At 42.5% G+C, this 25,978-nt stretch overlaps 1 protein-coding gene across 5 annotated transcripts in view; it reads right to left on the bottom strand.

The window, feature by feature from the left end:
- RAPGEF4 (Rap guanine nucleotide exchange factor 4) overlaps positions 1-25,978 on the bottom strand; it is a 318,384-nt gene that overhangs the window by 78,296 nt on the left and 214,110 nt on the right. For 4 of the 5 annotated variants that reach the window (XM_067026319.1, XM_059055418.2, XM_067026318.1 and 1 more), the window contains 4 exons: positions 12,822-12,875; positions 12,403-12,509; positions 8,508-8,629; positions 6,251-6,434 (listed from right to left, as the gene is read on the bottom strand). In XM_067026319.1, coding sequence (XP_066882420.1) covers positions 6,251-6,434; positions 8,508-8,629; positions 12,403-12,509; positions 12,822-12,875 — 467 coding nt within the window. The remainder of the gene's footprint in view (positions 1-6,250; positions 6,435-8,507; positions 8,630-12,402; positions 12,510-12,821; positions 12,876-25,978) is intronic. The other variant, XM_067026317.1, reaches the window with a different exon arrangement.

The raw sequence follows: 25,978 nt of genomic DNA, 5'->3' as shown, positions 1-25,978 counted from the left end.
TTAGGAAGAAAGGGCTTGAGAATCAACCTAAACATCCAACCATGACAAACTGAATGCACTGAGGAACATTCAGAGGATAGACTACTATGCACCTATTAAAAATCCCACCTTTAAAAAATGTTTAAGGTTAAAAGAGAATGCCATGACATATTATTAAGTGTAAAAAGTTAGGGATTGAAAAATAACCAGAGGGATAGGCACCAAAACGTTAATAATAATTATCTCTGGAAGATGTGATTGGCAGGTGTTATTTATTCTTCTTTGACTCTTTTCAGTAGTTACCAAATTTTCTATACGAGGAACAGATTGACTTTAACAGTAAAAAGTCATAAAAATCTTGAGGCAATCCAATAATGATCCCTAAACTGTAAATGGCAGCTACACCCATCTTTCTCTCTCACAAATCTGAATCCTAATGGCAGCAATCCAATGGTTGGGTTCCTGGGCATGAAAACATGAGGAATAAGTGGTACATTGCTTTCATAGGGGAGATGCAAATCTAAACTCAAGAAACGAACGGCCCACTTACTGCAATCATTTCTTCTGGTAAATTCCACAAGCTTACACTTAGGGCACAGCAATCTTTCCAGGAAAAACAAAGGCAAAGTTTGCCATGCAGTGAAGAAAAAGAATCACAATAAAATCTTTTTTTTTTTAAAATTTCATAAAGATTAGCTTTTTCAGTCATGCTTCTATTTTCATCTGATTTGCATCTGAGTATGGACTTCATAACTCTGAACGTTCTCATGGCATATCCCAACAGAAATCAAACCCCTAGGCACCACTCATTTTAGGCTTGCTAGTCTGGGTTCCCCTGAGGAAACACATTTCCCTATATCAGGATTTCAAATTTCACACCCTCCAAAACAGCTTGGACAGGTAAAGACCCTATCAAAAGCAGGCTCTGCTAACGAAAACACACAGCCTCTCAAGTACCCTCTAGAGCAATTGTGTGGAACAGAGGGTGGAGGCTGTCTTAATGTAGCCAACTGACTGATAAACAACCCTCCTTCCCCCTTCTGGTAATTTCTCATATCATCTGATTATCTTAAATTGTTTCCTTTCAATCTTAGGCCCCATAGGATATGTTAGAAAATATTACTCGATCACATGAAATAAATGAACTCAAGCTTATGAGTTTCTGACCCATTTAGAAGACTCCAGAACCTACCAACAATGTTCTTATGTGTTTATATTATATATATATATATATATTTTTTTTTAATTTCATTTTTTCCCCCTTCTGCTCAAGCCCAACTATCTTAAGCTTCTAGGCTTTTAGGGCATTTCAAAATTGCAGATATACCTAGAATTAGATTTGGGAAATGCCATCTTCTTCATTTCCCTCCCACCTTTAGGCTGGTTTCTGATAGATCATTCTAAACAGTGGAGCACTAGGTCTTGCTTTACTTGGAAGAAGAAGTTGGGATGCTTGTATGGCAAGGGCCTTCTTTGTCTCCTTGAAGTCTCTTTTTATCCAGCTGGCCTCAAGTTCATAACATCCTGCTTACCTGCTCCTTCCACATCTCTTTGCCCACGGCCCCTCTCCAAAGTACCTGCTCAAAGGTAGCCAGAATGCACGTCTCTGCTGGTAAGGGTCTCTACTGTATCTATTTGCTGTAGGGTAACCTCTTGTTTTTAGACTTTTAAACAAAGCAAAATCAAAACAATAAGCTCCAAGAGCTCATTTTAGGTTTGATGGCCCTGTCTGGAAGCTGCAACAACAGCACCATCAAACTGTCACTGTTCTATAGCACTTGCCCCCCAAATGCCGTCCAGGTCTGCACCTGTGAAACCGGGACGGGCATTGTGAGTCACTTTGCCTGCCACCACATAAAAAGCTAATTTCACATTCAGAATGTATGTTTTTTTTCAATACCAACAGCAACAAGAGTGTGCCAAAAAATTTCCCCTGAAGCACTATTCTGTTTTTTAAACTACAGAACATTCTTTCATAGTTTGACAGTTAAAATGCTGCAGTTAATGTAATAAACAGAGAATTTTTCTAAGTGGCCTGTCAAAACAAGTGACACGGTTTTTTTTGCTAGTGAGTCTCCGATTCAGAACAATAGGAAGTACCTTTCAAAGCAACATCTTCATTATACAATCAAATTCTCAAAGTAATCTTCTCATCAAAGAATATTGTGTTATTTCTTTCTCAGTAATTATCAGAGTTCTGCAACCTCTCTGGCAGTGGTGACTATTATAAAATGCAGCTGTCCTGAGCTACTATATTGGGGGGTCTTTCCCCGGTCAATATGGAACCAATACATCTCATGCCTCCACGTTGCTTAATGACTTGGCAGTTTGGGCAGTAAAAAGTCAACATTTACAGAACCTGTGAACATGCCCTCAAGTTCCCAGGGGCAAAGTGCTTGGCTGATCTCTTCAAGGAGAGCAGTGATCCCGTCAATTCTTGATCAACTCAGCTTATTTTCTTTCCACTTAAGTAAAGTAGAAGCTCCAAAGGTTATTATCAGATTAAAAAAATGGTGTGTGTGTGTGTGTGTGTGTGTGTGTGTGTGTGTGTGTGTAGTTTGAAAGTCTGTCTCATAAAATTCGATTTCTTCTTTTTCACTTTTCCATTTCTTAGGGGTTGTCATTCCAATAGAAAGGAAATCTAAAGGTACCAAGTCAAAAGAACTACCAGCCCAATTCCAACATTTGCGGTTTCATAAAACCTGAAAAGATGGGAAAAATCCCAAGGGCACCCAAAATGATGTACCTTGGGATACTGGTGAAACCTGTACTTTAGCAGCCAGTGATAGGCTAAAAAAGTCCAAACTCTGGAATGTAATTTTCTCTGAAGAATCTATGGGCTGCCAAGGATCATGCGATTCAATGCTGTATGGAAGAAAAAAGAAGCACAAGTACAGGCTCCTATTTCTAAGGGTAACTTATGAACCCAGCTCTCAGGCTCTTGTGAGGGTGAATCAAACAATTAGCACAAATACCCCTGGAGTGGTGTTTTTCACACAACCAGCACTCAATATATGTTTGTTGCATCTGAATCTAATTTGGGAGTGCCTATCCCATTGGATTATAAACTCTCCAAAGGCAGGAACCATTTTGCTACTTTTAAAAAACATCTTTGGTAGATGCTCAAAAATATTTGTGAATTGAATGGCATTTCTGTCTCCCTTGAAGCAAGGGAGAGCTGAGGGAACATCAGAGCTGGGGCTATATGTTCATTTATTCATTCATTCACTAAGCAAAGGTTTACTGATGGTCAACTTGGTGTAATGCACAGAGCTAGGAATACGGCCTTTTCTAACTTCCACAACAAGTTCAATTTCCCTCTCCATATTACATTCTATCAATATACACTACATTTTTCTTTGTAGCATGTAATGCAGTGGTGATTAAATGATTACTTGCATAGCTAATTGTTTATGGTCTGTCTTCTGTCCCAGACAGAAAGCTCCAGGAAGGAGGTGCAACCCTCTAGTTCAATGCTGCAGCCTTTGCAGCTAACATAGTATCTAGGACAAAATAGATGTTCAATAAATATTGGTTAAATGACTAAATGAATGAAGTAAAATGAGCTATGTCTTTGCCTTTAAGAAGCTCACAGTTTCCAATAATGTTTCTCAACAGGGGCATTCTTTTCAGGGCAGCTTATTTTGGAGGGTTCTAGGTACTGGTGTGTGTTCAGCATCCCTAGGTCCTACAACTACCCAGAAAATGCCAGCAGTGTGGCAACCAAAACCCCCTCCCACATTTCCTGACGCCCCTAGGGGCTGTCCCCATCTGATTCAGAACCACTGTGTGATGTGGGCTTGAATGAAGATGGCAGCAAGAAAAGCAAGAAGGGATGGAGCCAGCAAATGATGAGGAGGTAAATGAAGGACAATAAGACACAGGGGTGTGGGGAAAAGAGAGGGGAAGCAGTCTGACAGGAAGGAGAACACGGTTTAGAGTGGGGGCCTTCATCTGAGTTCCCCAAGCCCTGGGGATTCTCCCATGGCTCCCCAACCCCTGTGGTCCTTCAGGGCAGAGAAAACATAAATTACTGGGCAGTTTTCTTGACTACGACGCATGATTAGGTCAGTGAAGCTCTGGCTTTTCTGTTTGATATTTTGGATTTTCCAGCAACATTTTTGTTTGAAGAAAGGGTTTTGAGGCTAAAGGAGCTAAAAACCATGGCTCTGGAGTTAAGGGTGACAATGCTAACTGCGTGGAGGGAAGGCCTCTGAAACACATGGTGCAGGACATTAAGACCCAAGAGGAAGTTGTGACAAAGGGGTCATGGTGTAACAAAAAATGAGCTATGCTGAAGAGCCTTTTTGCAGCACAGAGTAAGGGCAAGGGCAAGGGATGACTCCTGGGGAAAGGGAAGGAGGGTGCAGTGAGAGGCTGTTGTGAGTTGGTGTGTGGGGCCCACACCGGGAAGCTGGTCTGAGGGACACCTCGCTCTTGGAAAGCGCCCAGGGGACACGCCAGACGGGTAAAGTATAACGCTCTTGTTGAGCCCCGCTGATGAATGGAGGTCGGCCAAGCCAGTGACTCAGAGTGGACACCCACAGCTGACACGCACTGGTTGCCAGGTGGAGAGGGATTTCATTTCAAGCAGATAAACATAAGCCCTGCGTGCAGTGGTTTCAGATCCAGGGGCCAAGTCACCCTCATTGAAGAGGTTTCCCTGAGGTTGAGACTGAGGCATACCCTTCTTCATATGCCCTGTGGCAATTAGCTGAGCGCCCTGAACAGATGAGGGGCTCAATATAGTCTTTCTGGATTGATCTGATAAAACTCATCGGAGTCCTCAACTTTCGCTGATGGTCAGGTGGGTTTCCACTGAGCTGGAAGGGAGGGAGCACCTCACTGGCTGATCGGAGGCCTTGAAGAGTTTAATGGAGCAGTGGTGTTCTCTTAAGAATGTGTCCGTAAGATAAAAACTCTAAGTGGAAAAGATACATCCATCCCTGTGTTCATAGCAGCACTATTCACAATAGCCAAGACATGGAAACAACTTAAATGTCCATCAACAGATAAATGGATAAAGAAGATGTGGTATATATATATATATATATATATATATATATATATATATACACACACACACACACACACACACACACACACACACACACACACACACACACAATGGAATATCACTCAGGTATAAAAAAGAATGAAATAATGCCATTTGCAGCAACATGGATGGACCTAGAGTATATCATACTAAGTGAAGGAACTCAGACAGAGAAAGACAAATATTATATGGTATCATTTATATGTGGAATCTAAAAAGTTAATACAAGTGAATCTATATATAAAACAGAAAGACTCACAGACATAGAAAACAAACTTATGGTTACAAAAGGGGAAAGGGAGGGGGTAGGATAAATTAGGACTACGGGATGAATATATACAAACTACTATACATAAAACAGATAAACAAGGATTTACTGTATAGCATAGGGAACTATATTCAATATCTTACAATAGCCTATAGTGGTAAATAATCTGAAAAAAAAATAAAACGGAATCACTTCGTTGTACACCAGTAACTGACACAATATTGTAAATCAACTATACTTCAATTAAAAAAAAATAAAAAAAGAATGTGTCTTTTTTTTTTTTTGCGGTACGCGGGCCTCTCACTGTTGTGGCCTCTCCCGTTGCCAAGCACAGGCTCTGGACGCGTAGGCTCAGCGGCCATGGCTCACGGGCCCAGCCTTTCCATGGCACATGGGATCTTCCCGGACCGGGGCACGAACCCGTGTCCCCTGCATCGGCAGGCGGACTCTCAACCACTGCGCCACCAGGGAAGCCCAAGAATGTGTCTTTAAGCTAAGGAGCAGAAGCCTCCGCATGGGGTGAAAGAATGTGCTGAATGAATGAACGAATGAAAGCAGGCATACAAGCACAGGTGTGAGGTCTAACAGTTCTGACGACCTTTGTCCTATTGCATCAGGAAGAAAGGGGCTTCCACAGTCTGGCACAGAAGCAGAGCAGTTTGTTTGTCATGGACCAAAGGTCATTTAATACGTGGACCCAGTTTTGACATCCTGAGCCAAGAGCAAAAAATCTCTATAGTTTTAACTCATGCAAAAGGGAACTGGAACTATCTGGCTCAAACACAGAATAAAACAAGAGGCAAGCGTATGTGTCACTCCTTCAGCATCTCTCCTTTGGCCCTGGGGGAAGGAAGACCACGTCCTTTGAAGTCAGCCTTGCTTTCCTCCGCCCAGGCGCGCACCTATGCACGGGTGACCTGCAGGGGGCGCCACGCGGCCTCACTCACGGTTTGCGGAGGATCATCCTCATGTGAGCGTCGGGGCCCATCTGCGACAGCAGCAGCATGGTGTCCTGCAGCTCCTCATCACACTCCTTTTTCTCCTCCTCTGTAGGCAAAGGGGCATCTTCGTGCTCATCGTCCAGAAATCGATAAAATAAATATTTATCTTGGAAATGATGCTCCTGGTCCACTATGGGAAACATGGAGGCAAGCGTCAGCTGCTGCACCTCTGCCTCACGGGCCCGTCTACCAGAAACGAGTGGACGGTGTCGGGCAAGAGAGCCAAGCGGCAGCAAAGTGGTGACACTCCTCACCCTTCTCCCTCGGCCTCACCCAGGGCGGTGCAGCTGTAGGACGCGACCTCCGGGCTGCAGTCACGCACCTCACAGCCCTCTCTGACCCGCCCGTCTCCTGAGCTGCCCTGGGACTCTCTTAAGACAACCTGCCAACTTTCCTGAGATGAGCTCTCTGACCAGCAAAAATTGCCTTGGTGACATTTTCTAGCATGTGGGTTATATGTCCTAAACAGGAAAATAACCAACTGCCAGATCATGCTCTATAATGTTTGTTTGTTTGTTTTCAAAGTACAGACTTAGCAAAAAATAGAAAACAAAACAAAACAGAAAAACCGACTTCATCAGGATCAGAATTGATGTTTTTCTTTCTATGTGTACTGCTTATAAACATGTCTGTCTGCAGTTAAAAAATTAAAATAAAATTGTCTGAACAGGGCTTCCCTGGTGGCGCAGTGGTTGAGAGTCCGCCTGCCGATGCAGGGGACACGGGTTCGTGCCCCGGTCCGGGAAGATCCCACATGCCGCGGAGCGGCTGGGCCTGTGAGCCATGGCCGCTGAGCCTGCGTGTCCGGGGCCTGTGCTTGGCAACGGGAGAGGCCACAACAGTGAGAGGCCCAGGTACCGCAAAAAAAAAAAAAAAAAAAAAAAAAAAAAAATTGTCTGAACAAAGCTGACAAGACCAAGCATCTAGGTCATATACCAAACATCTAGGTCATATACCCCTAGGATATTATGGTAATTTCCTTCCAGTTCAAAGTTTTTTTTTTTTTTTTTTTTTTTTTGCAATACGCGGGCCTCTCACTGTCGTGGCCTCTCCCGTTGCGGAGCACAGGCTCCGGACGCGCAGGCCCAGCGGCCATGGCTCACGGGCCCAGCCGATCCGCGGCACGTGGGATCTTCCCGGACCGGGGCACGAACCCGCGTCCCCTGTATCGGCAGGCGGAATCTCAACCACTGCGCCACCAGGGAAGCCCCCAGTTCAAGTTGTAAAGAGTTTTTTTTTCTTATTCTGTTTAAACAAGAAGATTTAGATCTCAGTAGGACAAAGTCATAAACTTGGCTCAGAATCCCTCATCTATGTGTCTTAAAGCTCTTAAGCCCCTTTTCAGGAGGAAGCATCAACACTATCCAAAGATGAGTGGCAGTGGTAGGATCCTTGCTGCTCAAAATATGATCCCTGGAACTGCAGCATCAGCGTCGTCTGGGAGCCTTAGGAAATGCAGACTCTCTGGACCCATCCCAGCCCTGCTGAATCAGAATCGGCATTTTAACAAGAGTTCCAGGTGATTTGTATACACAGTAAAGTCTGTGAAACACTGGCAAGAGCATCATTAGATTCCCAGGTATTTAAAAATTAAAGGAATGATTTTAATAGTTTGTCAGTTTGGAAAAGTGATCTTTAAACAAATGGCTTGAGGAGTTCAATCACAGTTCCACTCCAGTCCTGAATAGCTACTCTGCTCAGTTATAGCCCCTGTGGATATCAGGGGCTACGCCACAGAGCACACTCCTGATATTACATGTGGATACAAAAAACTGGCTCTCCCAGAAAACTCAGCTTCTGAATTCAGTACTCTCTTTCATGTTATCAGCCCGGCCACACACTGTATTGCTCTTCCCTCAGCCCCTGCATCAGGACTGCTATGCAAGGCTCAGAGTATAATCATGCATTCGATGAACCGTGAATGCAAAAACTAATAAACATAATTGGAACTGATGCACTCGGGTTTCAATTTCATTTTCCCTTCATCCGCTCTCCCAAGTTAAGATGGTACAATGGTGGAACACTGCAATCAACGGCATCTGCTTGCTGCATTTGTATTGCTGAATGAAGATGCTAGCTCTGTGGGTCCCTAAAGGGATCATAATTCTTTCTGGCCCATGTGGGAGTTGAGCCACAACCTACCTAGGGAAGTGCACTTCCTAGCATTTCTTGAGGGTTTTCCAGGGACTGTGGCTCATCTTACCGTGGTTGAGAACACCGTCTTCTACCAGGACTTGCCACATGCCAACGGCTTGAATTCGGGAGTGAACGCATGGAGTCTGCTGCAGCATCCAGTCCACCAGCTCGGTCCCCACGCAGCATTGTCTAAGGAGCAGTAGGACACAAAGGAGGGGAAGTCACCCCCTTGCAGATGAAGGACGGGAGGTGGCTTCTGAGAGGAGACCCTCCCACAGGGCTCCATGCGCTTCCACCCTAAGAGGTCTCATGGCAAACAAAGCACTGCATGATGTGGCCTCAGGTTCTCAAACTTTTGTACAAACCAATAAAACCACTCAACTCACGAGAGAACCTTCTAGGCAAGGCTGGCTAAATGAAAGAGCATTACAGGCGGCAGCCCCAGGGGAGACTAAAGGGCAGCTAGATGGGGAGCATGATCTGGCAAGCGAATCCCAGGGCCAGAAACTCTTGAGCCGGTCCCAGAAAAATCTCAGTGTAGAATGAAGGCAAAGCATAATTCTGACTTCCTTCACCGGAGCCCTTTGAGGAATGAGTTAAAGGTTTGTGAGGCCCTAGGAGGTGCTCCATGAAAGACTATGTGTAAATGCAAAATTATATAGCACTTTCTATTTTCAAGTAGTACTACTGAGCTTCCTCAGAGGCGTGCTGGGAGAAACAAGCAATTAGCGATGCAAATCTCTGAGAAAAGTTTGATGCAATGAGCATCAGCACTTCGACAGAGCCTGTCATCTGAAGAGCTCTAAATCCTTTCCGTACGGGCACGTGTTCATCCCTATGGTGCGCCTCTGTGGTAAGCTGGTCAGGATGGGCAAACTACATGCATTAGTTAGGAAACATATAACTATACACACATACTAGGAAACCTTCAGTGGGGAGAGAGGTGTTCGTGGCATGACTGTTCAACGGAGGAAGTGGGATCTTGAAGTCTGAGGGAGGAATCCCAAGGGACAGGAATAAGCAGGGAGTTTCAGAGCAGCTGGCTGCCTGCAGCTGGGTCTGAGTCACTGGTGACCTCCCCTCCTGTGCTGAGGATGCCACCATCTCTGGGGCACTAAGACTGGTTCCAGCCCAGGGAGCTCCTCTCTAGTTTGAACTGGAGGAGATTCCCGGTGCTGGTCCACTTTAGGAAGAGCTTAGCCTGGGAGAAGTCATGAGATCCAGCACCAGGTCTACTACTTATTAGCTGTGTGACTCTGGCCATATCGTTTCAAATCTCTGGTTCTCAGTTTTTTCATTTGTAAAAGAAAAGAGGAGGAAAAGATGGCTTCAAAGCCCATGTCCAGTTCTAAGACTCCAGGAACTCTGAAATCTATCAGAACTGCTGGGATGTCCTGATTCGGGTCTGACCCAAGAATACACCACAAGGAGGATGTCCTGAGAAGGCTGTTAGATTTCTAGGACTGCTCTTATTACAGTCCATACCCACACTTCAGAGCTTCAATGGGCAAAGAGGCACCTAGTTACTATTCATTGTGAACCAAACGTAAGATCTGTCGTATTCCTCATCTAATTTGAGAATTTATTAATGGGAAAAGTATGTAAAAGTATAAAAAAATCAATTTCATGTGGCTTTTAATTCAATGATTACTTTTACTAAAAAGGGCATATGGTGTTGAGATGATCCCACAGCCTCTCGGCCCTGGGACAGGGTGTAAGAGTCTTGCAGTCAGAACACAGAACAAAGACGCACAGCTGTGCCACTTGTGGCTGGTGGAATCACCGGGTTTCCTGTCTATTAATGATCTTTAGCTATTTTAAAATCGACAGCTTATCTCTAGTGTGGTGATCACTGGGGGTGATGCTGCATCTGGGGAGACTTCAATCCCTTTGCACTGCAGTAATGGTAGAAGTGGCGGCAGGTGAAAACAGGAGGGAGGGAGAGGATAGAACTGGAAACAAGATCTGGGACCAGGCACTCAAAATGTTCTGCAGGAAAAAGAAATCATGCCTCTGGCTTCCGGTTGCGTCCATGGGTCATTATCAACAGATCATTAATTTGTGTCATAGAGTGTGGAATAGACATAACACCTATATTTCAGGGGGTTAAAATCTTAGGACTATGAAGCAAGAAAGAGATTATGGTTTCTGACTTCTGGTTTCCATTATTTGTCACCAAAGATGACATCTTTAATGCAAGTCAACACCTGGGAAAGCATAATCACATCTTAAATTAAGGGAATATAAATTTAAAAAGAAAAAGGTCCTTTAGCTGTATGAGATCTTTGAGATCTACTTAATGAGTTGAAGAGTTTGAACTCTCTCTCTGAGGACATGGACACATGAGTTTAATCTTTACTTCCCTCAAAATTGTAACAGTGTGTAGGAACTACAGACGCCAAAAAAAGAATGAACTTCCAGAGTTGAAGGAAAAGGTTTCCAAATGTAATCAACCAAATTGGTAGCTGGTAAATATCCACATTAAAAGGGCAAGAGGAGCAATCTGTCTTAAGAGAGGGAACATGCCCTAAGAGGAGCATGCTACTGATTAAAGTGTTTCTCAAATCCCATCTCATTTCCAGAATTCTATCAAGAAGAGGCCAATCTACATGTAACAAACTGCCAGTTTTGGTCTTATAAACATATTCATGACAAATGCAAGCAGAAGAGTGTTAGTTTGCAGGGAGTGACGAAAAAGTGATCCAAAGAGAAAGAATTTGCAGTGTGTTTCCATCTCTGTCCTTGGGAAAGAGACTGGATTTGAGGTACATATACTGGAAGGTTTGCTCTAGGGTAAACCGGGTATAATTTTACAGGTACTATCATGGTTGACGGTCACTAGAAAGATATATATATATATATCCTTTGTGGTAACTTTAAAATTGTATTCTAGCTTTTCACTGTGTCTTATGAATTTGGTTCATGTGAATCAAATGGGTTTTGACTCATGCTAAGTCTGATGGGTTCTGAGGTCATGTCTAAACAAGGCTAAATGAGAGAGTCCGACTGATTGCTGAAAGAGGGCTTTGAGTCTGAACCATGGGCGCAGGGAGAGGGAGTGAAGGCTTTTGTGCCATAGACAGGACGTTCTAGTTCCTAAACCTCTACTGAGTTGATTAAATCAAAAGTTAAAGATTAGACATGAATCCTTCATTTTCCCACCGCAGTTCAATCATTCCAGGTCAAATAAATCATACAGTCCCTGTCTTTATCATTTCTTAACTCCAGTGGCAGCTATAATGAGTCTTTATTCTATATGATTATAGATGTGAAACAGAGTTGCATATCTTACTATATGCATACTAGAATAAAATCCTACATTAGGAAGTAAATGATGTAAAGGGAATTTTATATTTTTTTCACTCCTGTATCCTTAGGGTTTGGAACACATAATGCCTGGTGCCCAGTAGGTGCTTAATAAATGTGTGGAATGAATGAATGAAACTTGTAAATCAACCAACCTTGGTTTAAATCCTGGCACTGCCATTCACTAGATTTGTGACTTGGTCAAGGAAAATTATTTAGTCTCTTCTGAGCCTCAGTTTTATCATCTGAAAAATGGCCACACACCTACCTCACAGGTTGTGATGAGGATGAAATGAGATAATATATATAAAGTGGCCTGGTACAGGGCTTCAAGTACAAATGAACACTTAGTAAATGTTAGTTGAATCTCATCTAAATCTAGTTTTCCTAAAATACACTTTAGCAAACAATTACAAAAGTTTTCTATGTTCATCACAGTTAAACCAATGTCTAAGCAAATTAGTTTAGGAGTAACTCCTGGGAATATGAAGGCTAATTAAGAGTTAAGTGGGGATCCAAGACAAGCTTAACTTCCAAAACCTGGAGGATTATAAAACATGCTGCCCATGGATGGAAAACAGGGAAACACAAGTTTGTTCTAACTTCACTAATCACTAATCTGAGGGGGCCATAGCCTTTAGAATTATTGCACATACCTGTATGTCTTTAGGTGGTATTTTCTATCTCTTATCATGTGAGGTGCTCGAGAGAGAATGGCATTTCGTAATATTTTTCCAGCCCTGAGGATCTTCTCTGAAGGAACCTGAATTTTAATCCGATGGGAGGAGGGGAAGAGACAGGAGAGTTTATAGATGGAAAGCAAACCAGATGCATCACTAAATCACTTTCCAATCTGACTCTGCACTTGAAAAATACAATTCACTCGTACATTTGCATTGTTCACTTGTGTGACAGGTCACTGTTTTATATTGAGAACTGAGACACACCGATATGTACTGTTTCTAGAAACTGTATCCACAGTTTCCTGATGTGATGCTCTGACATACGGACCACTTCCAGTAGTTACTTAAGAAGCTAGCTCTGCTGGCTCATCAACCCACCTACATCCCATTACCTTGGTAATGGTGTTAGCAGGACGAAGAGGAACGTGAGGTTCAATGAGAGGTGTCTGAAAAATAAAATGTTAAAGCAAAAGAAAATTAAACAAAAAGTTCACTAAAGAAAATTATGGGTTGGGGAATAACAAGAAACATCCATTTTTATAAAACTCAAAATAGAATTAAAAAAACAAGAGAGAAAATCTGCCTAAAGAACTTGAATGCACAGGCATTCAAAGGGCAAAATTAAGACCATTCGATTTGCCATAATTTAAACATAAATTATTAAAAATGAAAAAAACCGAACAGATAGGAATGATTAGATGTTTGCAGGCTTAACGAGAAGGGAATCAATATCTACCCACGGCATAACAAACATCAGGGCAGAGGAAAAAACAAAAAAGATAAACATGAATAGAGATTAAAATGACCTATTCTCAGGGGATAGGGATAAAGGACTGATTTAGAATGGAAATGAGTGACTTCATCCTCTCTCATGTAGTTAAGATTCTTTTCTTGCAATTTGTATTGTTAGAAAGCCTTAATTTTTATTTTATTTATTTATTTATTTTTTTGTGGTATGCGGGCCTCACTGTTGTGGCCTCTCCCGTTGCGGACGGAGCACAGGCTCCGGACGCGCAGGCTCAGCGGCCATGGCTCACGGGCCCAGCCGCTCCGCGGCATGTGGGATCTTCCCAGACCGGGGCACGAACCCGTGTCCCCTGCATCGGCAGGCGGATTCTCAACCACTGCGCCACCAGGGAAGCCCAGAAAGCCTTAATTTTTAAACGATGCTTCTTTGTGGTTTTACATACTCAAGTTCCTCGAATGCACTGGGGCAGCTAGTGTACCACCTCTTTCATCTGCAAAGTGGTGTACAAAGTTTTCAGGATTCTGCGACTATCAGAACAGCTCTAGGAACTAGATAAAGCCCCTAGCACTATCCACATTCTTCAGATGAAGGTGCTGAATTGGAATCCCAGGGAAATGACTTGCTACCCAGCTACACAGCTGAGTCCCCTAGTCCTACTGAAACCCCTTCACTCTATTTTTCTGAAATATCTGGTAATGGCAAAGATACTTTCTGTCAAAGGTGGTGATAGATTCATGTACACAACGCTGCTTATGCCACTTCCAGAAGGTAAGTAGTAGATTTACCTATGAGATTGCAGTGGGCAGAATAATGGCCCCCAAAGATGTCCATGTCCTTATCCCCAGAACGTATGAATATGTTAGATTACATGGCAAAAGGGACTCTGCAGATGTGATTAAGTTAAGGATCAAAATAAGCAGATTATTCTGATGTTTCTAGGAGGCTCCAATGTAATTGTAATTGTAGGGTCCTTAAAAGATGGAAGGAGAAAGCAGAAGAGTTAGAACCAGAGAGCTAACAGTGGGAGTACAACTCGGCCTAATTTGGCTGGCTTTGAGGGTGGAGGAAGCCAAGAGCCAAGGAATGAGGGCAGCCTCTGGAAGATGGAAAAGGCAGAACAATACATGATTTCCCCCTGGAGCCTTCAGAAGGAACGGGCCTGCTGATACCTTGATTATAGCCCAGTGAGACCAACTTCAGACTTCTAAACTACAGCACTGTAAGGTTATTCATTTGTGTTTCTTGAAGCTTGTGGCTTACACAATTGGTTACAGCAGTCACAGAAAACTAACACAGAGATTATTATACTTTATACTAAAAACCCATACTTTTTGCAAATAGAAGCCATTGCATTGAAAATAAATTGGGAGGTTTTTCCTTTGTCCTAATATATAATCAATAGGGAAAATAAAAAATCAATATTAATTTAAAATACTTTAGGTACCTAAATATGAATATACATGTATAAACATATGCCTTCCTTTTTATTAACAATACATTTCAGATGGGTTGCTGCTTTTAATATTATAATAGAATTAAGGAAAAAAGGGAAAGGAATCCTAAGTTTTAATAACAGCATAGATGAGACACAGATTAATTTAGAATGAAATCGCACTGAACTTAAACATTTTCATCACCTTGCCGGCATCTAGACCTTTCCTTCCTCTCAAAATCACTAGAGCACAAATGTCAAGCAATATTATACTATTTTAGCAGCATTCTGTTTACAACTAGCATAGACCAAGGAATGTCAATCTGGTCAAATTCAATAACAGGTTTAAACAGAGACCGACTTTGTCCTGAAGTAGCCCACGCTCTCTTATGGCAGACTTTTCATTGGAAAGGGGCCGTGAGCTCACAGAGTCCCTGTACCACCTCCTCAAAAAAGACAGAGAATTCCGTGATGCCAAATCACCTGGAATCGTGTTCAAAAGGGGGGAGGCCAGCATGCACCGGGGCGCTGGAAATGTCTGCAGTCAAAACAGTTGATTATTTCCAGGTTGTGAGTTCCCAGTACTCATACACGTTGTCTCTTTACATTACACAGGTTGGTTTATATGTCTAGGACTGTGCCTGGTTATGTAACCAAATTGTAGAAGCCTCTGGCTGTTCTTGAAAATAACAGCAGAAACCCATTTCTTCTTCCTGTCTCAGAAGAAGGAAGCATAGGTATATGTGGTCTAGAGTAGATGAATGTAGGATAAGCTTCTGAGGTAACCTCTTCTTCCCTATGGAAAAAAAAAATCTATTTTCCTTTGCAGTAGTCTTTGAGAGGCTGGCTGAGCCAGAGGTCAAGAAGATGCCCGTGCTTGAGGATTATTGATGAATGTTTATTCTTTGGTAGGCGCAATGAAACATTATTTGAAGATTTCATCTTTTTATTTGTTTCTACAAAAATGACTATATTTAAACAAAATGCTAACAAGTGGTCCCTAGGTAGTCAATTTGGTTGGACAGTTGTCTTTTTCCTTCCTTGGAACCCTGAAAAGAAACTATTACCAAAGCAGGGGAAGCATCAGACTTCAACCAGTTCCTTCGATTTATAACTTCTAAAGGAGCAAAAGTACACAGGTTGCCTTTTAGCGAGATAATCCCAGGACCAAGAGGCTGTTTAATCTGTTGAAAGGCGGCATTCTCAGAACCTTCCCTGGCTCAGAGATTTTAGGTTTGGAGGCAACATAATGAATAGATGCTTTGAGAGGGGAACAGTCCTTTATTTAAATAAAACCTCCAAGAAACACATGCAGGGTGAAAGCAGGGAAAGTTTTACTTGGGGCGGGGAGGGGAATAAAAACTTGTCTTTGAAAGGGACTCCATCCCGTATTCAGTTAGGCAAGCTTCTAGGATCTAAGAGCTATGTTGGTGCCTAGCAGCCATGCGCCGTGAGGTAGAGCGCTGAGACAGGTAGGCCGGGCCCCTGGGACACAAAGTCACTGCCAATGCCTGTTCAGGGGCCCCTTCCATAGGGAGTATGACTTTATTGCTTTTGTATCTGCTTATTTATTTCCTTTTTTGGTTTCCCTTGGCTTTCAAGTAAAGTTTTTATTTTTGAGAATTTCACTTTAGCTGAGCTTTAGTGAAATGAGGAGAGGAATTTCATTTTATAAATTTCATTCCCTCAATAGGAGAGGGAAAGAAGCAGGCTGGGGTGATTAGTGAGAATCCAAACAAGAAAAGCAGCCCTAAAAGCAAGACCAAGGACTTCCTGTGTCAGGCCTTTTACATGTGTTATTTTATTATTACTCTCATATTTTATTGAGAAAACTAAGGCCAGCAACACATAGGGACTTGAGCTCACATGGCTCATGACCGGAAAAGCTGGGAAGTGAATCCAGGTCAGTCTTATTGCAGTGTCTACGCTGCAGGAACAATGACCCATCGCACCTGCTCTTTTCTCCTACAGATATCATGGCTCACACTGTGGAAGAGTTAACATTCCATTTAATTAAAGTTCATTGAGAAAAATGCATCTAAGCCCTTCTCAGTTACCAGGTGCCAGAGTTGATCTTAAGTGTTTCCAGCAATAAGTGTTCATAACATCCTACTGAGATGACACGTTAGCACCATGCATCATGCTTGGTCTGAATTAACTTTTTAAAAAGCGACTTTGTGACAATAAAACATTTGGCCTTGAGGGACTGCCCTTGCAGGGCTGAGACAGATATACCAGAAAGGTAGGTAGCAGTTGAAGTCCGAGTGGGAAAATGGAAAGCACTCAGTATTTCCCATGGAGGGAATTTAATGCTGGGAACTAGCTTTACAGGTGGTTCAAGAGCTGAGAAGCCAAAGAGGTGATGGGGAGGTAACCTGGATGCTAGCCAAGCAGGAAGCCCTCAGGTGGGGGGACAGAGGAAGGAGGAGGCTTTGCCAGAGCCAGAGCCAGGTGTCCTGGTGGGAGCTGGAACCCCGGAGGGCCTCCTGGTCCTAGAGGTCCAGCCGCTGCTGGAGATGCTGCCACCCTCCCACCGCTGAGGGGAGCTGGAGACCCTCCCGCATCCCATCCCTCTCCAACCGTAAGCCAGAGAAATAGGGTAAAGAATTTCATTTTATAAATGATTAAACAGAAGAGGGAAAGAAGGAGTTTGGTGACTGATATTGGTGAGAAGATCAAAGCGGGCTTCTCTGGTGGCGCAGTGGTTGAGAGTCCGCCTGCCGATGCAGGGGACACGGGTTCGTGCCCCGGTCCGGGAAGATCCCACATGCCGCGGAGCGGCTGGGCCCGTGAGCCATGGCCGCTGAGCCTGCGCGTCCGGAGCCTGTGCTCCGCAACAGGAGAGGCCACAACAGTGAGAGGCCCATGTACCGCAAAAAAAAAAAAAAAAAAAAAAAAAAGATGGATCAAAGCAAGAAAACCAACCCTAAAGGCAAAACCAAGGCCCTGAGGAGGTCGGCTTCCTTGTGATGCACAGCAGAGCACAGGCAGGGCAAAATACCGCTCAGAGGACAAACAGCCCAGGACCCTCCACAGAGGGTGGCTGCTGTGACCACAGAGTGGGCACAGGGTTGCTCCATGTTCAGCCCCAGCCCTCTCAGCCTCTCCCATTCCATATCTCCCCAGCCACACTTCCTGGTGGGCTACAGGCAAGGAAGGTGGACAGTGGGCAGTGTAGAGTGGGCCTTCATTAATGCTTCCTGGGCTTGGTTCCTAGGGCTGCCCTATGTCTTGATCTATAGCCAGAAAACGCATATCACCAATGAGCCCTAGAAGAAACAGACCCCCTCTCTGATCAAATGTCATACCTTTCAACACATCAACCACGTGTTAAGGATAAAAATTCTTCCTCCCTACCTGGGTATGAAAGAATCCGAATTGGGTTGTGAAAATGTGATCCTAAAAAGCTAGGCAGAGAGGACAGATAAAGGCAGTGGTATTCAGCTTTCTCTGCTTTTCTTGGCTTTCTCCCCTGAAGACTTCCCTCAGGAGTGACCGTAATTGGTTCTTGTTTGCTTCTAAAGAGGGGATGCATTCTACTGCTTTTTATTATGCTTATATTACTACTGAAAAGGAGAAACAGTAAGGGAAAACATTCCTTTTGGCACCAGACCCAATTCAGAAATACTAATCAGGTGATGAAAAATACGAGTTTAGTCTCTATTACAACATGCACAATAACTCCCCAGTAGATCATTATGAGGTATAAGGCTCTGTAATAGGCCTCGTGAGAAACCATATTCAGGCCCTTTTGAAAGGGGGTAATTCTATTTACTTAAGTATTTGCTCATAGAAGCTCTTTGCAAGGCACAGCATTTTAAGCTAAGAGATAAGAATAACAAGGTAGATTGGGACACAAAGCTCATGGCAGAACTCTGGCAACCCAGTGTAATAAAACGTCATCTAAGCCCACATCCAATTCAAGTATTTAATGAAGGTGTATTATGTGCAGAGCAATGTGCTAGGCTAAAGTACAGACTCTGATAAAGAACCTGGTCTAAATGAGCTCTTGATCTTTTGGGGAAAGTAGAAGTTCCATGGATTAAACAATTAGTGAGAATCTGAATCAATGAATAAATGCAAGAATATTCTGGATTTCAAATTCCCCTTTTCTCAGTTCAGGTGAGAAAATCTTTAGGAAGTGGGAAGAATATTTAATGTTTTTAGTGAAAATGATACACTTTTAGGAGTTACATTCCCTTGTTTGGGCATTTTGGAATAATACAACTAAGGTCTTAGAAATGTGTGTCTCATTCTTCTAATTATTATCATCAGTATCATCATTCTTTGGTTGACTAAAAGTAAGAACTAAATCAGACTCATACAGATTTCACCACTCTGAAATAACTGTCTAAGTTTTCCCATTTGTTAACTAATGGAAAAATTCATCTATAGACCTCTTTGGCTTCCATCGATAGGCTTTTAAAAGTTTTTCCTAGTTTAAAATTGACGTGTAGATTTCCAGTTTCAGCTTCAACCTGTAAAAGTGGTCATTCCTGCTGTAACAAGAAAAAGCTGAACAAAGTGAAAATAATGACTTCTCTCAGGTTCATCAAAGAACTGAGTATGTCAAGAAAACTGCCACCCCGAAATCTGGCGAAATGGAGGAATCCAGTCACAGCTGACATTTGCCTACCTGGACTGGAAGCCACAAATGAGTAGGAACACTTAAATGGTGTTTAATTAATTAAACCAGGAGGCCATTAGACTGAGGTGGCTCTAATGCCTGGTGGTCCGTGTAAGCAAACCAAAATCTAATCCTGCAACTGCCTCAAGGTTCCAACACTGAAACCCAAGGACAACCAATCACAGCCAGCTAGGCTTTATGCTACTGCCAATCAATAGTTTCCTAATTTTGCCTTCACTTTTTCTCTATAAAATTACCTCCCTGAGCTCCCACTGGTGGAGTGCTCCTAAGCACTTCCGGTTTCGTGCTGCCAGATTCGAATCAACTTTTGCTCAACTAAACTCTTAACATTTAAAAAAAATTAATTAGTTTATTTATTTACTTTTGGCTGTGTTGGGTCTTCGTTTCTGTACGAGGTCTTTCTCTAGTTGTGGCAAGTGGGGGCCACTCTTCATCGCGGCGCGTGGGCCTCTCACTGTCGCGGCCTCTCTTGTTGCGGAGCACAGGCTCCAGACGCGCAGGCTCCGTAGTTGTGGCTCACGGGCCTTGTTACTCCGCGGCATGTGGGATCTTCCCAGACCAGGGCTCGAACCCATGTCCCCTGCATTGGCAGGCGGACTCTCAACCACTGCGCCACCGGGGAAGCCCGCCCTTAACATTTTTAATATGCCTCAACAATGGTCATTTTGATGATTTGCTGGAGGCTGAATGTGGAGTAACCTGGGAGTGAGAAACTCCTGGGGGAGACAGTCTTAGGTGGGCACCCACACTTTTGGGCTTTACCCCTTGGAATTCCTCCAAATTCTCATGGTCAAGGGCCAAAAGTTATCTCCTTGTGGCTCTGGCAGGGGTAGGGGAAGAATGAGCATTATGATAGACCCAGAGCATTCTCTGGTAGCAAAGTCCTACTCTACGGGGAAAAGACTTTACGAGAGTCTTATCCCACCTGGGGAAGTGCATTTCTCTGACTCTAGTCTCCACCAGCCTTCCTGTCTCACCTAAAGAAGGAAAAAGCAGCTAAGAAACAGTGGTGAAAGTCCCATGGCAGGGACACAGGCCCACTAAATGACTGAGATTTAATCACAAGAGTATATTCACTTCCCTTCTCCCCTATGCCCCCCACAAATGCCAATACAAAAATAGTGGATTACAGCTGAATGAGCTGTAGATTTAGACTCTTATCAAAGGAGGAGTTCTTAGGGAAGCCCAAACACAGCAGAAGAGACAAAAACAAGGACATTAGAGGAATTTGAAACCTCTGGAATCTATAGCTACAGTAAATATTAAACACAGCCCAACTCCCAGCCAGATTAACATAAAACCTCACCCTAAAAGCTTATTTATCTCAGTTCCTATTACCCAATACATCATATCTGATTTTCAACCAAAAATCACAAAGCATGCTAGAAGGCAAGGAAAACAGAGTCTGAAGAGACAAAGTAAGCATCAGAGCCAGACTCAGACATGATACAAATTTTGGAATTATCAGACAGGAAATTCAAATTAACTGTGATTAACAAATTAACTATAGAGTAGTATTCCATTAATAATACTAATAAAAATGTAGACAATATGCAAAAATATATTGTGTAACAAAAGCAGAGAAACTAAGAAAGAAATGTCTTCCTTTCTTCTCCTTCCTCCACAGACCAGCAGAGAGAAGAAAGAGCAGAAAGGGGATGGAATAGAAGGCACAACACGTGCTGGAACCACCAGCCTCAGTCTCTTCAGAGATTCAACTCCACCAAAAGCTAGAAGTTTAAAAAATGGATCTAGCAAGTTATTTTGTGGATATTAACAAACGTATTCTAAAGTTTATATAGAGAGGCAGAAGACCCAGAATAACCAACACAATATGTTTTGGTGGGGGGGGTGGTGCCCAGCCGCTCCACAGCATGTGGGATCTTCCCGGACCGGGGCACGAACCCATGTCCCCTGCATCGGCAGGCGGACTCTCAACCACTGTGCCACCAGGGAAGCCCCCCAACACAATTTTGAAGGAGAAGAATAAAGCTGGAGAACTGATGCTACTCCACTTTATGACTTACTATCAATATAAAGCTTCTGTAACCAAGACAGCGTAGTATTGACAGAAGAGACAAATAGATCAACAGAACAGAACAGAGAGCCCAGAAATACACCCACATAAATATAGTCAACTGATCTTTGACAAAGGAGCAAAGAAAAACAATGGAGCAAAGACAGTCTTTTCAACAATGGTGCTGGGACAACTGATGTCCACATGCAAAAAAATGAATCTAGACACAGACATTATATTCTTCACAAAAATTCACTCAAAATGGACCCCAGGCTTAAACATAAAATGCAAAGCTATAAAACTCCTAGAAGATAACATAGGAGAATACCTACATGACCTTGGGTATGGCAATGATCTTTTTTTTTTTTTTTTTTGAGGTTGGGTCAGCCAATCTAGATTGTTTGATCTATTGATTATTTTCTATATACCAGATAGATCATCCAAGGATCCTACAATGTAGGAAAGTGAGACTTAGAGTAAGTGAACGTCCAAAGCCTCAGTGCTGTGAAGAGGGGAGATAGGGTTGAAGCCCAAGACTGTCTGGTCTCAGAGCTCATATCTTCCCACCGTGCCCTGGGGACTCTAGGTTACCACTTTATTATGCAAGGACATAACTCAGGAACAGCCAGGTGGAAGAGATGCATAGGGCAAGCTATGTGGGAAGTGGTGAAGAGCTTCTATACCCGTTCCAGGTGTACCACTGTCCTGGAATCTCTGTGTGTTCACCAACCTGGAAGCTTGGCGATGACTTTTTTAGATACAGCACCAAAGGCACACAATCCATGAAATAACGAACTGATAAACGGAACTTTCTTTAAAATAAAAATCTCTGCACCGTGAAAGACAATGTCAAGAGAGTGAGAAAACAAGCCACGGACTGGGAGAAAAGATTTGCAAAAGATGCAGCTAATAAAAGACTGTCATCCAAATTATATGAAGAACTCTCAAAACTGAACAAGAAAACAAAAAACCTGTTTAAAAAAGTGGGCCACAGACCTTAACACACACCTCACGAAAGAGGATATAGAGATGGCAAATAAGCATATGAAAAGGTGCTCCACACCCTCCACATCATATGTTACCAGGGAAATGTAAATTAAAACAACGCTACCACAGATATGAATGGCCAAAATCCCGAACACTGACAACCCCAAATGCTGACGAGTATGTGGAACAACAGGAACTCTCATTCACTTCTGGTGGGAATGCAAAATGGTGCAGCCACTTTGGAAGACAGTTTGGCAGTTCCTTACAAAACTAAACATGCTCTTATCATATCTGATTTAGCTATCGTACTCTTTGGTATTCACCCAAATCAGCTGAAAGCTTATGTGCACACAAAACCCTGCACACGGATATTTATAGCAGTTTTATTCATAATTGTCAAAACTTGGAAGCAACCAAGATGTCCTTCAATAGGTGAATGGATCAATAAACTGTGGTACGTCTTTATTCAGCACAAAAGGAAGTGGGTTATCAAGCCATGAAAAGACATGGAGGAACTTTAAATGCATGTTACTAAGGGAAAGAGGTCAATCTGAAAAGGCTACATACTGTATGATTCCAACTATATGACATTTTTGAAAAGGCAAAACTGTGGAAACAATACAAAGATCAGTAGTTGGCAGGGGTTGGGGGGCAGGGATGAACAGGCAGAGCACAGAGGATTTTTAGAGCAGTGAAAATACTCTGTATGATACCATAATGATGAATATATGTCATTATACATTCGTCCAAACCCGTGGAATGTATAACACCAAGAGTGAACCATAATGTGAGCTATGGACTTTGGATGATTATGATGTGTCAATGTAGGTTCATCAGTTGTAACAAATGTATCCTCTGGTGGGAAACGTTGAAAACGGGGGAGGATATGCATGTGTATGGGCAGAGTGTATATGGAAATCTCTGTGCCTTCCCCTCAATTTTGCTGTGAACTTTAAACTGCTCTAAAAAATAAAGTCTTAATTAAAAAATGGACATGACTATCCTTAGTAACTGAAATAATATTTTTTAGGGCCCAAAGTGACAAAAAATTTATGGACTAAGACTGAGTGTTGTTACGGTTGCTAAGTACCAAGTGGGAAAGAAAGTATTCAACTCAACACAGTTAAGAGTGGTTACCAGGGAGAGATTATTTCATGTGTATATTTCACTGAGTTGAGACTCCTCAATCCACCCAAATAAATATACATGTTCATGTTTTTTTAAATTGTGGGAACCAAAGTCCATAGTTTAGTCTCAGGGGGAGTCTGACTATTTAGCCAGGCTTATAGAGCAGAACAAACTTAAATGTACTAAAGGCTGCTTGGTGAGTCCATAAAACTGGAACAAAGAAGTCCCTACAAGAAAAGTGCTGCCCAGATGCTTCTGCTGACTGGTCTGGGAGTACTGTTCTCTAGCAGGTACTAGCAAATGGTTCAAGTTCCTCTCCAGCATCTCCTAATACAATGCTGCAAGATGGCATGTTGTTGTTGTTTTGTGGTATGCGGGCCTCTCACTGTTGTGGCCTCTCCCGTTGCGGAGCACAGGCTCCGGACGCACAGGCTCAGCGGCCATGGCTCACGGGCCCAGCCACTCCGCAGCATGTGGGATCCTCCCGGACCGGGGCACGAACCCGTGTCCCCTGCGCATCGGCAGGCGGACTCTCAACCACTGCGCCACTAGGGAAGCCCAATGGCATGTTTTTAGAATGGTTCAAGCCCTAATCAATAGAGATTGTTTCTGATTTCTTCTAGTGGTGGGAGAGAGCCTCAGTTAGATACTAATCTTTCTTGTAATATACAGGATATTCTGAGTGTTCACTTTCTAGGTGTGTCTACATGTCTATTAGATATGCCTAAGCCAGATATTTGCTGGCAAAAACCCAAATGCTAACTTTTTGGAGAGGCACCCATTCTTAACAGCTGGAATATTCTCTTTGAGGTCTTACACAAAGTGGTTCACTGTTTCCTTATGAATTGGCCTGGTCAGGTCCAGTTTTCTTTTAATGGTAATACCAACATATTACTATTAAATTTTCATTTCAGTAATAGGAGCTAAGATATGCAAAACAAGTAAACCATAATATTCCACAAAGATCACTGTCCACTGTGGCATATCTACCCTCACAACTATAATTTTCATGGAAATATAAACTGTGATAAATTATTAAAGCTCCTTTCCCCCCTCTGTTTACAAATCTAAGCCTTCGTCTCATCACTCACCTTTTCTTCCACTATAAGAAATTCTGTCAACAAAGTCCAGAATTATACAAACAGCTCATACAACACAATAACAACAACAAAAACCAAACAACCCAATCAAAAAATGGGAAGAAGACCTTAATAGACATTTCTCCAAAGAAGGCATTCAGATGGCCAGTAGGCACATGAAAAGATGCTCTACATCCCTAATAATTAGAGAAATAATAATTCTCAAATTATTAATTCACAAGTCAAAACTACAATGAGATACTACCTCACACAGGTCAGAACTTTCATCATCAAAAAGTCTACAAATAACAAATGCTGGAGAGGGTGTGGAGAAAAGGGAGCCCACATACACTGTCGGTGGGAATGTAAGTTGGTGCAGCCGCTATGGAAAACAGTATGAAGGTTCCTCAGGAAACTAAAAATAGAGTTACCATATGATCCAGCAATCCCACTCCTGGGCATATACCTGACAAAACTATAATTCAAAAAGATACACATGCACCCCTATGTTCACCGAAGCACTATTCACGATAGCCAAAACATGGAAACAACCTAAATGTCCATCGACAGATGAACAGATAAAGAAGATGTGGGGTATATATGTGTGTGTGTGTGTGTGTGTATGTATATATATACATATATGTATATATACATACACACACATATACACACAATGGAATACTACTCAGCCATAAAAAGAACAAAATATTGTCATTTGCTGCAACATGTATTCAACTAGAGGTTATCATACTAAGTCAGAAAGAGAAAGATAAATACCTTATAATTTATATGTGGAATCTGAAATATGGCACAAATGAAGCTATCTACAAAACAGAAACAGATTCACAGACATAGAGCACAGACTTGTGGTTGCCAAGGGGGAGGGAGAGAGGGAGGGACTGGGAATTTGGGGTTGGTAGATGCAAATTACTTCATTTAGAACGGATAAATAACAAGGTACTACTGTATAGTACAGGGAACTATATCCAATCTCCTGGGATATACCATAATGGAAAAGAACATTAAAAAAACAATGTATATGTGTATAAAATGGAGTCACTTTGCTGTACAGCAGAGATTGGCACAGCATTGTTAATCAACTCTACTTCAATAAAAAAAAAAAAAACAAAGGCCAGAATTAAGCACTGCCTCTCTTCCTATTCCAAATTTGGGAATAGTGTGTTCAGCACTTTTGGGAAACAAAGTGAATATAAGATTCAGAGGCATGGTTCAATTCTTGAAACTTTTGTGAATTGGTGCTTATTAACATACGAGCTAACAAAAGACCATCACATTTCCTTTTATAATCTCAAATTTAAATCTGGGCATGGTGGATTCTGGAAGTTGACATTTATTTATAATGTAATTCCTTAAAATAGAATGAATATAGAAAAGCTATGGTTGAAGCTCTACTTCCCTGGAAACCAGGGAATAGGGCTCCTGCTGGGTTGATTCCAAAGGTAGATAAATGGTTTACATAACGTGTTTCAGGAAAAGCTCTTGTACTAAA

The sequence above is a fragment of the Kogia breviceps genome, chromosome 2 (assembly GCF_026419965.1).
Source record: "Kogia breviceps isolate mKogBre1 chromosome 2, mKogBre1 haplotype 1, whole genome shotgun sequence".
NCBI classification, from domain to species: domain Eukaryota; kingdom Metazoa; phylum Chordata; class Mammalia; order Artiodactyla; family Physeteridae; genus Kogia; species Kogia breviceps.
The sequence above is the reverse complement of the archived record's forward strand: the minus strand, read 5'-3'. Positions and strand labels throughout refer to the sequence as shown.